Source organism: Lissotriton vulgaris, chromosome 9, assembly GCF_964263255.1.
Source record: "Lissotriton vulgaris chromosome 9, aLisVul1.2, whole genome shotgun sequence".
Lineage (NCBI taxonomy): Eukaryota > Metazoa > Chordata > Amphibia > Caudata > Salamandridae > Lissotriton > Lissotriton vulgaris.
In genome coordinates, this window is record NC_141697.1 from 1,244,287,066 (window position 1) to 1,244,301,350 (window position 14,285).

Below are 14,285 nucleotides of genomic sequence, written 5' to 3' on the forward strand. Positions count from 1 at the left end.
TGAAATCTGTGGTTAAGATTCTTAAGAGGAAGATGAATATTTCAGTATTGTTTTTATTAGGTTTATCACAGATTGTGTCTGCTGAAAAGTGTGCAGGTGCAACAGAAATGAAAGAAGAATTACTGGATTCACTGAAAATATCTCAGAGGCAGAATTTAATAGCAAAGTTTCAATGCTGGCACGGACTAGGGGCCTCATTTATGCGAAATGACGCATCGCTGCGTGACAGCAGTGATGCGTCACTTCTCAGTGCGCACTCCTTGCGACATACCTGATGCGTCATATTTAATGTATGACGCATCATGTCGCAAGGAGTTACAGATACGTCAGTATTTCTGACGTATCTGTGAGCGCAAAAGTGACGCAGTGCTGGAGTGTGTCACAAAAGTGATGCAACTCCAGAAATGCGTCCTTTCACATGGGGCAAGCCCCATGTGAAAGGTCCAGCGCCAGTCTTACTCCTGCTGTGAGGCAGGCACAAGATTTTGACGCAACGGCGTCCTAAAAGTCATGCAGTGAAATCTCATAAATTTCACTGCGTCACTTCTACGACCCTTCCTTGCGGCAATACGCCTCCCTTGCATACATTATACCTGGCGCAGGTATTCTGTGGCGCAGGGGTTTACAAAGTGAGGCATCTACCTAGATGCGTCACTTTGTAAATATGGCGCAACAAGGCGCATTTTTTACGCCACTGGTGCGTCACAAAAAGTGACACACTGGCGGCGTAAAAGTGACGCACAGCCTCGTAAATGAGGCCCTAGGATTCTAGGCACCCCTGGCAGCTCAGCAGTTGTTTAGTAGCCTGGACAGCCACCCCCAGAAATGCTGCCCAACTTGAGTTACTTAATCAGGAGGAGGCACTCTTCAATACCAAATACATGAAAGTGGGGAATATGCATGCTTTTAGGCAGATGTGTTCAAGTTTGAGATACTACATATACACAGAAGACCAATGTCTTCCTTGAAAGTTCGGTTAAAATAAATGCAATTTTTTGTTCAAGCCATTTGGTTCAACTGTAAATTGTATTTATATAGCTCTGACTATCCCTAGAATGGCATTGAAGCACTCTGCAGGAGCGAACAGCACGCTACTTCGGAGGATTAGAGTTCACTCAGAAGAAATAACAATGAATTACTGTGTTTCTAATGGGCAAGACAACTGACTGTGGCCAAAGAGGGCCTTAGTTGTTGGATAGCTTCCGGGCGAGGTCAGGGTGAAGTCATTGACATTTGGTGGAAATCTCTAACTGAGATATATTTGAATTTCGCACCCAAAGAAGGTCCCTTGCCAGTTGAATACTTTTTACACTTTTGCTAGTGAAAATTTCTCCCTCCATACATACTCACTTCTTTGGACCTCGATTGTTCCAGTGGAGCAAGGCTGCAGGCTGTAGTCGAAGAGCTCTCTAGAAGGCGAGATAACTTCTACACCAGGTCCAGCTGAATTGGATTTGCTGATGCAGAACAGCTCAGAGCAGGACAACCTAATTTTTGGGGCAGTGTCAAGGCAAAGTCGTCGGATCAGCTTGGCAGGAGGTCTTGAAGATCTGACTGTGATTTGGGCCTTCCCAGCCTGTGGTGGACACTCCTGTTTTAGCAGACACAGACTGTCAATCATTGGCTCATCTGCAGCATTACTGAGTCTTTGCTTCCATACTTGGTACTGGGTTGGAATTGCTGCTCGCAGTATGAGATATTTTGACCCCAGTAATGACTGATTTTCTGCACCGACAGTTCTGCACCCACACTAATTTCTAAACTAGATAGTGCGCTTAATCGGGTATCCCCGGCCACTATTTGCCCTACAGAACCCAGTGAACAAACTATAGAGAAGATATATTACCTTCCGTATACATATATAACTTCCATGTACCTATGTATCTTTATATTTTTCTTTACTCCTAATTCAGAATCTCCAATACACTAAACTATACCAATCTCATTATATTCTCTACCACTACTCTCTGACTCATCCCATAGCTCATTCAACAAATCTGTACAAGTTCTAGATCCCTTCCGTAAAGGTGAATTTTCTCTGGACTTTGATAAGTGCTGCTTCATTTTAGCCTGCTTCAATAACTCCGAGGGCATATACACCCAGTTCAATGCATTGTTCCAGCACCTGTCCCAGGGAATTACAATCTTCAGGTGCAGCAAATTGTGTACTGGCTGTTTTGACATGGTCTGCCTCAATTGGCAATGTGGAGAGGGCCTGTACACAGATGACAGTTTACATAGGAAGGAAAGCGCGAGTGTGCATGATCAATGACTCACTGAAGAAGTATTGTATCTTGTACTACAATAAGATTGACTTGTAAAATGTGTTTGGACCCCATAAATGCTGTAGTACACTGCCTATATACCAGTCCCTATCATTGCAGAAAGCAAGCAATAATAAAAGCAAAACGTTCCATAAACACCGGAAAAACACCATTAATGTTGTTTTTAACTGCACGAAAATGTGTAACCACTGATAACCACTGTTTTTTTAAGGTTTTGAAATCACTGGAATACACTGAAAAAACCCCACCAGAATTTACCAAAAATAGAAACTGAAAACAGGAAAGCCTAATCATAAGCTATAGCTTTCTGAGTAACAGTCTGTCCTGATTTAATCTTTCCCAATTTCTCCTACCTTATTCATCGTCGTTTTGCTTCTTTCAACCACAGGTTCAAGGAGTCAAACATCGACTGACGGCTCTTCTTCATAAACATCTTATTCTGGAGATAATTAATCTTTTTCTCATCGAATGATCCGGTTAAAGGCCATTGCAAATCCGTATTATCCCTGGTATATTTGTGCCATAGGGTATTGAACAGGATCGGGGTAAGACCATGTTTTACATACATATCGAAGCTAGGGATTCCCTCGGGAGGAGCGGGCTGTCTCTCTTCCAGCCGAGCTCCTCGCCGACAGCAGCACCCAAAACATATTTTGCTAAAACAAGGCATAATAATACAGTATTACAATTTTATGTTATAATTTTCAATCATTTCTTACACACGGGCGCGCCCTTTTCACTATTCACTTTCTCACACTCCTTCTATTTTCCAACCATATAAAGTGCTGTAAAGCAAGGTAGGGTTCAAAATGAGCTCAATACAAATTCAAATGCAAATGACATGTCTCCAAAACAAACAGAGCCCGTCGACTCCTGTTCGAGGAATCAATTCAAAAAGAATTCCAAAACCAACCAGAATTCCACCACAAAAGAACTGTCCGTAGACCGCTTCTAAGAATCACTTCGTAGGCGAACCATAAACTCACCCCTAGGTCATCACCTGGTCCTGTTCTGGTTGTGCCGGACTTCGGGACCTACGGCCCCAGAGCCCTAGCTTACCCAGTTGCTCCCAGGATTTTCCAAGAGTGGGCTCAGCCAAGCGAGCACTCCATACTCTGCGAAGGCACCAAGTATTCTTGTTCAAAATTCAAAACAAATCCATGAGGAGTCTACCCGTGCAGCCCCTGCGCCACAACATCAAAATCCCCTGATTCCCTTGTGGACCAGCTTCCCTGGCCACTACTTCGAAAAGCAGACTGCTGTTACCAAGCGAACACTTATTCCAAGCGTCGTTTTCAAATACAATCACAAAATTCACTCACCTGGTGCACTCAGGCCGATCACAAATTCTCCACTGCCGACTTCTAGACAGACCGACACAGCCTGTTCTTTTCTCGGGTTAAGCCCGTAGGACTCCGGCGTAGGGTCTTCAGCAGCTGGGAGGGATACTGGGCTCGAGGGCGGAACTTCCAAGTAACATACCGCAAAACGGGTGTTTTAAATCAAAATTCTGTTTGTCCACCCACTCGGCCAGAACTCCTCCCTGTCCCGTCTACTCCTGTTTACAAGAGGGGGGCGACCCTATCGTGAAGTCCCGGCGGAGTCGCCAACTGAAGGAACGAAATTTCCGATAGTCCGGACTATACTTACCAATAGCCCATATATAATATAAACGAACAACAAAGTAGTCGGCAATGGAGAAGGTCAAATCGTTTATTCAAATCAATGCAAACCCTGACAGGGGAGCCTCGGTCTACACGACCCTTCGGAGGTGCGCAGAGGAGACTGACTACATACAAATGATACAAAGCATATTTACGTTTTCGCACATTCAGGTTAACACCTTACAAGGAAAAAATACATGTTGTCAGTGAGCCAGCAGGAAGACCCATATAAGGCACCATTGATTGCTAGTAGCTAAACAGGAGCTGTTCCGGGGGCAGGTCAGTGTGATGCCCTCTTGTCTATCTAGAGCCCGGGGAGTACAGGAACGGGCTCTGCTAGAATGCATGCATCCCACAAGAGGGGCAGGTGTGACCTTGGGTTTCCCTGAGCTACACACTAAGGAAAAGAGAAGGAGGCTAAGCCTGGCAACATGGTTTCGTACCAAGAGCTAACCCACGTGACTTCTGGGAAACAGTACATGAACGAAAGGAAACGAAACCGGATGGCTGCAGTCATGCCAATAGGTCGGAAATGGGCCTTCATGAAGCAATCGCAAAGCATACATATACTACATAATAACACATGATTATTCATTTGCATATGCGGTTATATGGTACATAGTGGGCCAATCATAAGTACATATAATTCTAGATCCCTACAGTCACTCTCTTCACTGCAGTGGTGGCACACCAACAACTTGTTGCAGGGACGGACTTTTCTCTGCCCAGTTCCGCAGAGAACCGTTAAAACGGACTCCGCCCTTACAGGATGGGCTGCGCACTTACAGGATCTAACTGTCCAAGGCCAGTTGGACTCCAGCCACCAAGGTCTCTACAATAATTACCTGGTACTACTAGCTGCTCACCCTGCATTGAAAGCTTTCCTTCCCCACCTGATTGACAAAGTATTCCTCATCAAGACGGACAACATGACAGCCATGCATTATCTTCAAAAACAAGGGTGCACGTTCCCCAGCTTTCTCACGTGGCCCAGATCAATTGTCTGTGGGCTTTCGGACACAAGATCCATCTACTAGCGGAGAACCTCCCGGGAGTGGACAACAACTTTACCGACCTCCCCAACAGAATGCGTCAACAAGTGGAAACTCCACCCGCAAGTCCTCCTCCAGTACTTACACCATTGGGGCTTCCCAGAGATAGACCTATTCGCTACGGCAGAAAGCACCAAATGCCCAAGCTTTTCCTACAAGTTTCCACACCCATAGTCCAAGGGAAATTACTATGGGTGAGTTGGTCAGGGATATTTGCCTATGCTTTTCCTCCTCTTCCACTACTCCCTTTTGTGGGTTGGAGGCTTCGGCAGACATCTCTCACCCTCATTTTGGGAGCTCCTTTCTGGGCTCGTCCACCCTAGTTCACAGCTCTGCTCAGATGCACAGTAGTTCTGTACTAGAGCCTTCCCAACAGGCAGGACCTTCTCACGTAGAACCATGGAAAAATCAGGCACCCGAATCCTAGGTCTCTCAATCTTGTGATCTGGCTCTCGAGATCCTAGAGTTTGGGTACTTTAATCTTGAATGTATGTGCATACCACCTGTGCTTGTCATGCTGCCAAGTGAAAGAGATTCACATAATAATGTCACTCTAACCACACTGACCCTGTGGCAGCCAAATTGCATGATACTATCTGCTACCTTCTCCACTTGAAGATGTTGGGTTTGGACTTCATTTCTACACGGCTGCACCTAGCTGCTGTGCCCGCCTATCTTCAGATCAGACAACACATTTCACTCTTCAGAATGTGGGTCACCTAGGATTTCATGAGGGGTCTTAAGAGAGTCATTCCTCCTCGGGTACTATCGGCCCCCACCTGGAACCACAACATTGCCTTTACAAGACGGCTGGATCCCCCATTCCTGCCTCCTTCAGTTTCAGTCTTGGAAGGTGGTGGTTTGGCTGCTATCATTTCACTGAGGCGTGTCATTGAGCTTCAGGTCTTTATTCCAAGTCCACAGGGTTAGGTTTGTCCAGCGCACCGACCACAAATTCCTCCGGATGGAGGTCTCTCAGTTCCACCATAACAAATCCATTGAACTCCCTGTTTTCTTCCCCACAACTTGATTCGGTTGCGGAACAGGCTCTCCATACTTTGAATGTCAAGTAAGCCCTCATGTGCTACATTGACAAGACTAAGGGCCAGATGTAGGTAAATATCATTTACTGATTCTAAAATACCGAATTTTACCAATTCGGTATTTTAGAATTGGTAAATAATATGTAGCTAATGATTCAGTAAATTTTACCGAATTGGTAAAATTTGTTAAATACCGATTCGGTATTTACCGAATCGGTATTCCCCATTCAGTCCTAGGGGACTGGAGGCCCATAATACCGAATCGGTAATAGGGGGTAGACCTACAAGGGTGGCAGGGTGTCACATTGCCACCCTGTTGCACCCCTGTATAGTGCATGGGTGCACATGTGGTAGACATACATGCCCTAAGGGCATGTATGTCTGCCACACGGCACTGAATAAAAAGCAAAAAATTGCTTTTTGAAAGGTATTCAGAATTTACCACCAACTAATAGTTGGTGGTAAATAACAAATCCCTAAATGTAAAAAGCGCTTACTTGAGTGCTCTCTACATTAATGATTCGGTAATTTACCGAATCGGTATGTTAAGAATTCGGTAATTTACAGATTCCTTAAGTTACCGATTCGGTAAATTACCGAATCCTACAATTTGGCCACCTACATCTGAAAAGCGTAATTCCGGTCGGTAATTGCCAAAATTCGGCCGTTACCGACCGTAATTAGGCTTCCTACATCTGGCCCTTAACCTTTCAGAAACACACAACACTTTGTTGCTTTCTCGAAACCCCATAAATGGATGGCCCTATCCAAATCAGGCATTGCAAGATGAACAGTAAAGGGCATCTAAACATGTTATGCTAAAGCTAAGAGTACATTGCCTATTCCTCCGTTGCAGTAATCTTGCTGTCTCTTTTTGCGTGGACCTCTCTCTATACATCACTTTGTGTTTACAGTGTATCCTCACCCGCTGTGCAGCAGAACAATCGAACATGGAGTCGATCACCATGCACATTACAAGCAAGTGAGTGGAGAAGTCACACTACCTCCTAACTCGAAAGGCTTCTTCCAAAGAAAATAAACTTGCACACATCTGGGCCCAACACTAGAGGCAGCAGTATGCACAGCATGTGAATCGAAAGCAGTACATTCCTAGAACAGTTTACTGGGTTAGTAATAATTTCCTTTTCAAGCTAAATGTTCTATAGTGAACTGTACTGTTGTCTCCACCTACCTTCATCACACCTGACCATTCAGAGAAACGTTTTGGCAAGCACAGTTTGTATTAGGCATTGTTAGTGACTGCCTTTTTCTTCCTCGTTATCCCCGTCTCTCCATGATGTAGCATCTTTTTGCTCTTTGAAAGCAGGAGCAGTGATCGGCTCATTACTTCAGAAGGGCACAATCTTTGAAAGTGTTGGCAGTGATTATTATTATCTTTTAAATTAGAAATACCTACTTGTGGAGGGAAAAGGTACACATTCCTTAAAGGGACAGTCTCTCCTCAGAAGTAATGGGTAGTTGCACCTCTGACTCTAGAAAGCCTCGACAGGAGGATTGGTATTAGTGAAGTATGACTTATCTATGGCGATGCCTCAAGGTACCTTCCATCGTTGTGATCAAACAATCTAGGCACATTTGGCAAACTTGTGTCTCGTTTTATCTGCAACTCCTGGGACAAACAACAAATAATATTTTCTTTGCAGTAAAGGAAAGTATGTAAATAGTCCTAATTGTGTACTTCTTTATTTAACAGATAATGAAGATTTAAGGAGAGAAAAGATCGAAGGAGAATCTTTACAATCTATTAATACGGCAACATCATTGAAACCTTTAAGTGGAAAGGACAAAGTGACTGGCCTCCTGAACTCTGAAACCAGTGCAAACTCTGGACGGCAAACCTGGTCCGAAATTAATTGGGAACTTCAACAAGTAAACAATATCCATTCTGAAAAGGTTGCATGTAGTCCAACATATCTTGGTTTACAAGAAAGAATTCCCCAAGTATCGGTGCCTGGTGAGTGTACCGAAAGTGAGAGTCCCTTGAGAAATACAGTGTTTTATTCGAATAAGCAGGACGGTCAGCTAAACTGGACATGGTATACATGTACCGAATGTGGGAAAGGCTTCAGCAAGAACACGAATCTAAAATTACACATGAGAACACATACCGGAGAGAAGCCGTACCAGTGCCTTGAATGTAAGAAGTGCTTCAGTATGAAAAGCTCTCTCGATCGGCATCTGCGAACACACACGGGAGATCGACCATATAAGTGCAGTGAGTGTGATAAAAGCTTCAACGTAAAATCAAATCTAACTATGCATTTTAGAATCCATACAGGAGAGAGACCTTACCAGTGTGCGGATTGTGACCAAGCCTTCCCTAGAAAAGATCATCTTATTTTGCATCAGAGAACACACACAGGAGAAAGACCTTATGAATGTTTTGTATGTGGGAAACGCTTCAGTATGAAAGGAACCCTCTATAAACACCAGTCGACGCATGTATTTAAGGAAGCTTGAAAGGAACCCCTCCTCTGCTTCTTAAACTACTGACAACTACACTGTTCTGCCCTAGTTAAGAATGGGATTCAGTCTTGTCATTGCATATCTCAAAAAATGACTTTACCACTTCTGGCTATTTATTCATCATGGCTTAGAGTTTTCCATGAGGTGTCTTTTACTTGCATAATATCTTAGTTTCATGAGCCATCAATTAGTGTCTTCACTATTTCTATTTCCTGTCTTGCCTCCAGTCATATAAGTGTAGGGCAAACAAAACCTTTGTGTAGCTCTTGTGGAACCCAAGTGCAATCAGTACCTTTTCCACTCCACCTGTGTCTGACTCCAGAATCTAGGTGCTATCTCTCTCCTTTAAGGCATCAGAAGCCTGTGGATAGTTCTCACTTAATTTAGCGCTTTTCATTTAATTATTAAACTCTGGCCACTTGGCTATTCTGCCATTTCTTTCCTCTACGGAGTCTTTTTTAACTCAAGGTAAATTGTTTAATTACTCTAGATCGAATTAGGTGCAATATGCAAAAACCTAACCCTAAACGTGTGTGTGTAAGTCCATTTTCCATGTGCAATCTTGAAAGTAGGCCTGGGTAAAATTTAAATAATGCTGGCGTAATTTACATATTTTCAGAAATTTCACTTTAAACTTGCTACTCAGAATTCCTGATATAACACCATTAGGCAACTTAATTTATACACTATTTATGGTGCAGATTACAGGCAAACTTGCAATTTGCCGTAAAACTTTACCATAAACATGCAGGAACAACCGAAAGTGAGCGTCTGTTTTTGATTTTTCACATTGTTCGTCAAAAATTGACACGAGAACGCATTCCACATTAAAATAGTAGGTGAAATGACAAATTTGCATTTTCTGTAATTACGAATAATTTTATGTGATTGTGCCGAAATTTCTTGTAATTTCAGGAAAACAAATTAGCATGTTTAACACACCCTAGTTAAGAGTATAAGAATGCAAGTGCATCCTGCGTGGCGAGGTTTAAAAATTTTGCTGCAGTTAAAAAAGGGTGGTTTGGACACAAAACTACCCAAGTTACATCATTTTCCAATTAAATGAAGCACTGGTTTAGTAGAGGATGAAATACTGAGAATCTTATTTTATGTTAAGAGCACAGTGTAAAAAAATAGCACAGCTAGAAGTATGTAGTACATGAAAACACTGCATTAATATAGTTTAAATAAAACATTTGATGTTTTTATTTGAAAAAGATGTCTGTGCCTTGTATAGTTGAAACTCTTTAGAATGACCTTGAAATCAAGGCCCCAATCCAGCACTTCAGATAAGGATCCAGAGTCTAGACCCCTCTGAGTCTTCAGGGCTATCTCAATCGAGAGCCAGCACTTCAGATAATGATCCAGAGTCGAGACCGATACCCCTCTGAGTCTTCAGGGCTATCTCAATCGAGAGCCAGCACTTCAGATAATGATCCAGAGTCGAGACCGAGACCCCTCTGAGTCTTCATGGCTATCTCGATCCTGATCAAGAGCCAGCACTTCAGATAATGATCCAGCGTCGAGACCGAGACCCCTCTTAGTCTTCAGGGCTATCTCGATCCTTATCGAGAGCCAACACTTCAAATAAGAATCCAGAGTCGAGACCGAGACCCCTCTGAGTCTTCAGGGCCATCCCAATCCTGATCGAGAGCCAGCACTTCAGATAATGATCCAGCGTCGAGACCGAGACCCCTCTGAGTCTTCAAGGCTATCCCGATCATGCTCAAGAGCCAGCACTTCAGATAGTGATCCAGCGTCGAGACCGAGGCCCCTCTGAGTCTTCAGGACCATGTTGACTCTCGATCCTGAGAGCATATGACAACTCTGACCAGCGTTGTAAACAAAAAGGCATTTTTTGTATTAAATCTAATGCAATTTGTGTCACCATAATTTATTTCCTCATTACTTGTCTAGACACAGTTAATCACGGGAGGTATTTTCTCAATGGAATCATCACTGGTTACGGACTTCACGGGGCACTGATGAACATCGCCGTTGGATATGGTTGCTCCAGTACTTTACTCTCTTCACCTCAGGCCTTATGCCTAAAATGGCATCTATGGCTAGCCCTTCCTCTGCTGGGGCTAATCTGTCCTCCCCCATCTAACGTATTTGACTAGAAGGACCATTCTCCTTTGTAGAATTTCAAAAGCTATGACGGTGGTGATTGCTAGCACGACTGAGCACCTATTACACTGTAAAAATAACTGAAATGTGAGTAAACTCTGCTGTACCTATCCTTCTGGATTGTGGGAGGGTTGGTGCAGCGTTTGTGAACCACATCCTATGAGAGATTTCTATTGTACTCTTTATTTTGTCTAGTATTGAAGCAATGGTAATCAGCAGCAAATGGGCACTCAGCACTATATCTGGGAAATTATTTGAAAGAAAATCACTTAGAGCAGTGCTACCAGAAGAGAGGGTGCGGCTACCATACGCACCCCGATATGACCCGTCAAGACGAGTGGTAATACAAAACCAAATTCCCCCTGAGCACTCTGTAGTATGTCAAGCTTATCCACTATATTCAATAATCAAATGGCACAGTTGCAAATAGTATCAGTCCATCAATATAGAAATCCAATATCTCAGATCCTCGTGTTCTTGAAGCAGTTTTATTTCTTGTAAACTTTCAAAACGCAGCCTTAGAATTTTTTCAAATTCTCATAATAATCAGCAGCCAACAAGTGTTTCGTCGTGCTGGGTAAAGCACATAGACTTCATCGGGGCTGCAATCAAATTAGCAATATGTAAAATTTCCATATCCAAAATATGATATTTATCTGTCTCTTCACATCGCATTAGTTGGAAAAGAATCCCGTGCAGAAGAAACAATGGAATCAAAACCCCCAAAAAAGTCCAAGAATTATAAAAAATCACTAGATTCACGTGTCTGCAAAAGATTAATCCATCACCAGTACAAAAAGATAGGTGAAAAAATAGAAATATTTCAAAGTAAGTCACCTAGTGTCTCGCGTTCCTCTAAACCGTTACTGTTATTCTAGCGTTGGTTATTCCCATATGTAATCCTGAAATGTCGAATGGCCCTCATTATTCAACAGTATCTACCCAATACAATACACCAATTCCTTGTACAGCATGATTATTCAAAATAGAGAGCCCACTCCTAATAATCAGATTATCTCCAAACATATTGCCCAGGTATGAGTTAAATCAGTAAACAGTTTCTTCAAGTAACCACTCAATGCGATTGCCCCACAATATTGGCCCCATTAAATGCCACCATTATTAACATACATTTCATAGTATACTTCACACGTAAAGTACACGTGTCACGAAAAATAAAACGGTGAAATTACCGTATTATATTGGTCCACCGAAGTGTACAAATTTTATTATGAATCATTCAGTTCAGTCTTCACTCCCCTACAACTCCAGTAAAACATTTTTTATATAATAAATAGTCACTCTATTTGTACATCTACACTCAGTAAGCACATATCCTGAAAAAGCACTATCTACTCACCCAATTACTTCAGGTAGAAGCAGAATTTAATGCCAGTCACAATAAGAAAGCAAGTCGATATTTAATTTGTCATATTCGACGACCTGTAATAACATAAAACGGAGGTTAGTTTAATAACCTGTCCGTCCACTACCAAGTACTCCCAAAACCAATAATATTAAAGTCTATGCTCATAACGAAAATCATCCGCAGTAGTCTCACTCACCATATACGTTGTACTGTCGGGTCGTGTGAATCCGCATTCCCCTGGATAGCCGGCGTTCTACATAAGCTCCTATTTTGTATTCGTCTTATATCGTAAAAAGTATTGGCGCCATCTTGGAGTGTGCAAGAAGTCTACTTGCACTTGTCATACGACACATTCTTCATAATAAACATTTTCTAAATAATATTGGAAATAGATTCTCCATGTACCAAATTGTGTTACTGGTCATGGTTATAATTCTAAATCGTATATGTGTACAATTCACTGGGTGAAGGAGCATAACATCCTACCAATGGGCGTTAAAAATGGTGGATCACAGTTACTCCCTACCATTCCTGACACATCCCCACGGAAATGCCACCTCAGGTGTTTATGAAGGTGATGGTCACAGCCTACCTGCGGAGCCTGGGGATACCTGTCTTGCCATGCTTCAACAATTGTCTACTGAAGGTGGACTCACCTCAAACAGTTGTAAACCATCTACAGACGACTTCCGACCTGTTGACATCATTGAGATTATACATCAGTGTGCTGAAGTCATACTTGACTCCTTAACAATGGCCCCTCATCATTTGGAGTCATCTGGGATACAGTGCTTTTTTAGTCTGCTCTCTGCATCAACGAGTCCAGTAAATTAGGGCTATGGTTTTGATGCTGCAACTCTTGACCTGAGTCACAGTGAGATGCAACTCTGAGTCTTCTTGGCTTCCTGCGTGCTACTGGTAAACGATGCCGGTGGCACATATTGGCTTTGCTCTGAGATCTGAAGTATTAGTGGGCTCAGTACAATAGGTAAATGGTCCAATAGCAACAATTACAAATGAAAAAAAAACAACAGCATTCACAAGACCTTATTTGCATGAACTGCAAAAATGCATGTGGTCAGCACCAAGGGAACCTGTCAGATTCCATCCAAGTGTTGGAGGAGACTGTAAAAGTCCTGCTGTGGTGGCTGCTCAAGCACAATTGGGCTGGCGTCAGACCTAGCTCTTAACCCTCTAGAGCTAACAGTTGTGATTGGTGCATCATTGCTGAAAGAGGTCATCTGGGAGAGGTAGAGATCAGATGACTCTGGGACTCCAGCGAGACTCACCTCCACATCGACTTGCTGGAGGTGCAAGTGATTTGATTGGCATTGAAGGTGCTCCTCCCAACCATCAAGGGGGAAGCAGAGACAGATTTTCACAAACAACACGACTGATATGTGGTACTGCAACAAAGAGGGTGGTGTGAAGTCATGGGGCATGCGCCAGAAGTCTCTCTGCCTATGAACGTGGCAAAACGCCCGGGTCATCTCCCTTATCGCCCAAAACGATCTTTAAACGATTGGACAAGCAAAGTCAGCCGACTTTACCTAGTAGATCATGAATGGCAGTTACACTCTGAGGTGGCACAGGGGATTTTCAAACAAGTAGGAGAACCCTGCTCGATCTATTTCCCACTGTAGAGAACGCACAGCATCCAAGCTTTTGTACTTGGGAGTTCCCAAGGATTTCACACTTGAAGACTACAGTTTGCCTCTACTGGGGACAGGCCTCTAGTACACCTTCCCACCCTCCCACCCTCCCTTTATTGCCCAGAGTGCTAAAAAGATCAGAAAAGACCAGGCCTAAGACACCCTTGTGACATCTGACTGGGCGAGGATAGTGTGGTATCTGGAACTTCGGTCCGGGAGTATCTGTTTTCCAATTCATCTGCTTCTTTAAGAGAACCTTGTGTCGCAGCAGCAGTGCAGGGTCCTGCGCCAGAGTTTGCACAACTTACACCTTCATGCATGGAGAATGAACAGCAAGAGTTGATGCCATTGAATGTTCTTCACGAAGTGATTAGTGGCATCTTGGCAGCCAGGTGTCCCACCACCAAAATTTTATATGCAGGATGGTGGGAAAAGTTTGTTGTCTGGTGTTCTTCCCATGACATTCAAGCACAACGTGCCAAATTATTGACATGCTATTGGTTTGTTTTTAACCCAGGATGACCTTGCTGTGGCAACAGTTGAGGGTTATCTTTAGGCCTTTTTACTTATGCCAGATCAGCCATCCCTTTTCAAAATACCTGT

At 43.2% G+C, this 14,285-nt stretch overlaps 1 protein-coding gene across 1 annotated transcript in view; it reads left to right on the forward strand.

The window, feature by feature from the left end:
- LOC147693179 (uncharacterized) overlaps positions 1–14,285 on the forward strand; it is a 708,628-nt gene that overhangs the window by 415,956 nt on the left and 278,387 nt on the right. Inside the window, 1 exon segment of the mRNA XM_086939582.1 lies at positions 7,759–8,524. Coding sequence (XP_086795708.1) covers positions 7,759–8,524 — 766 coding nt within the window.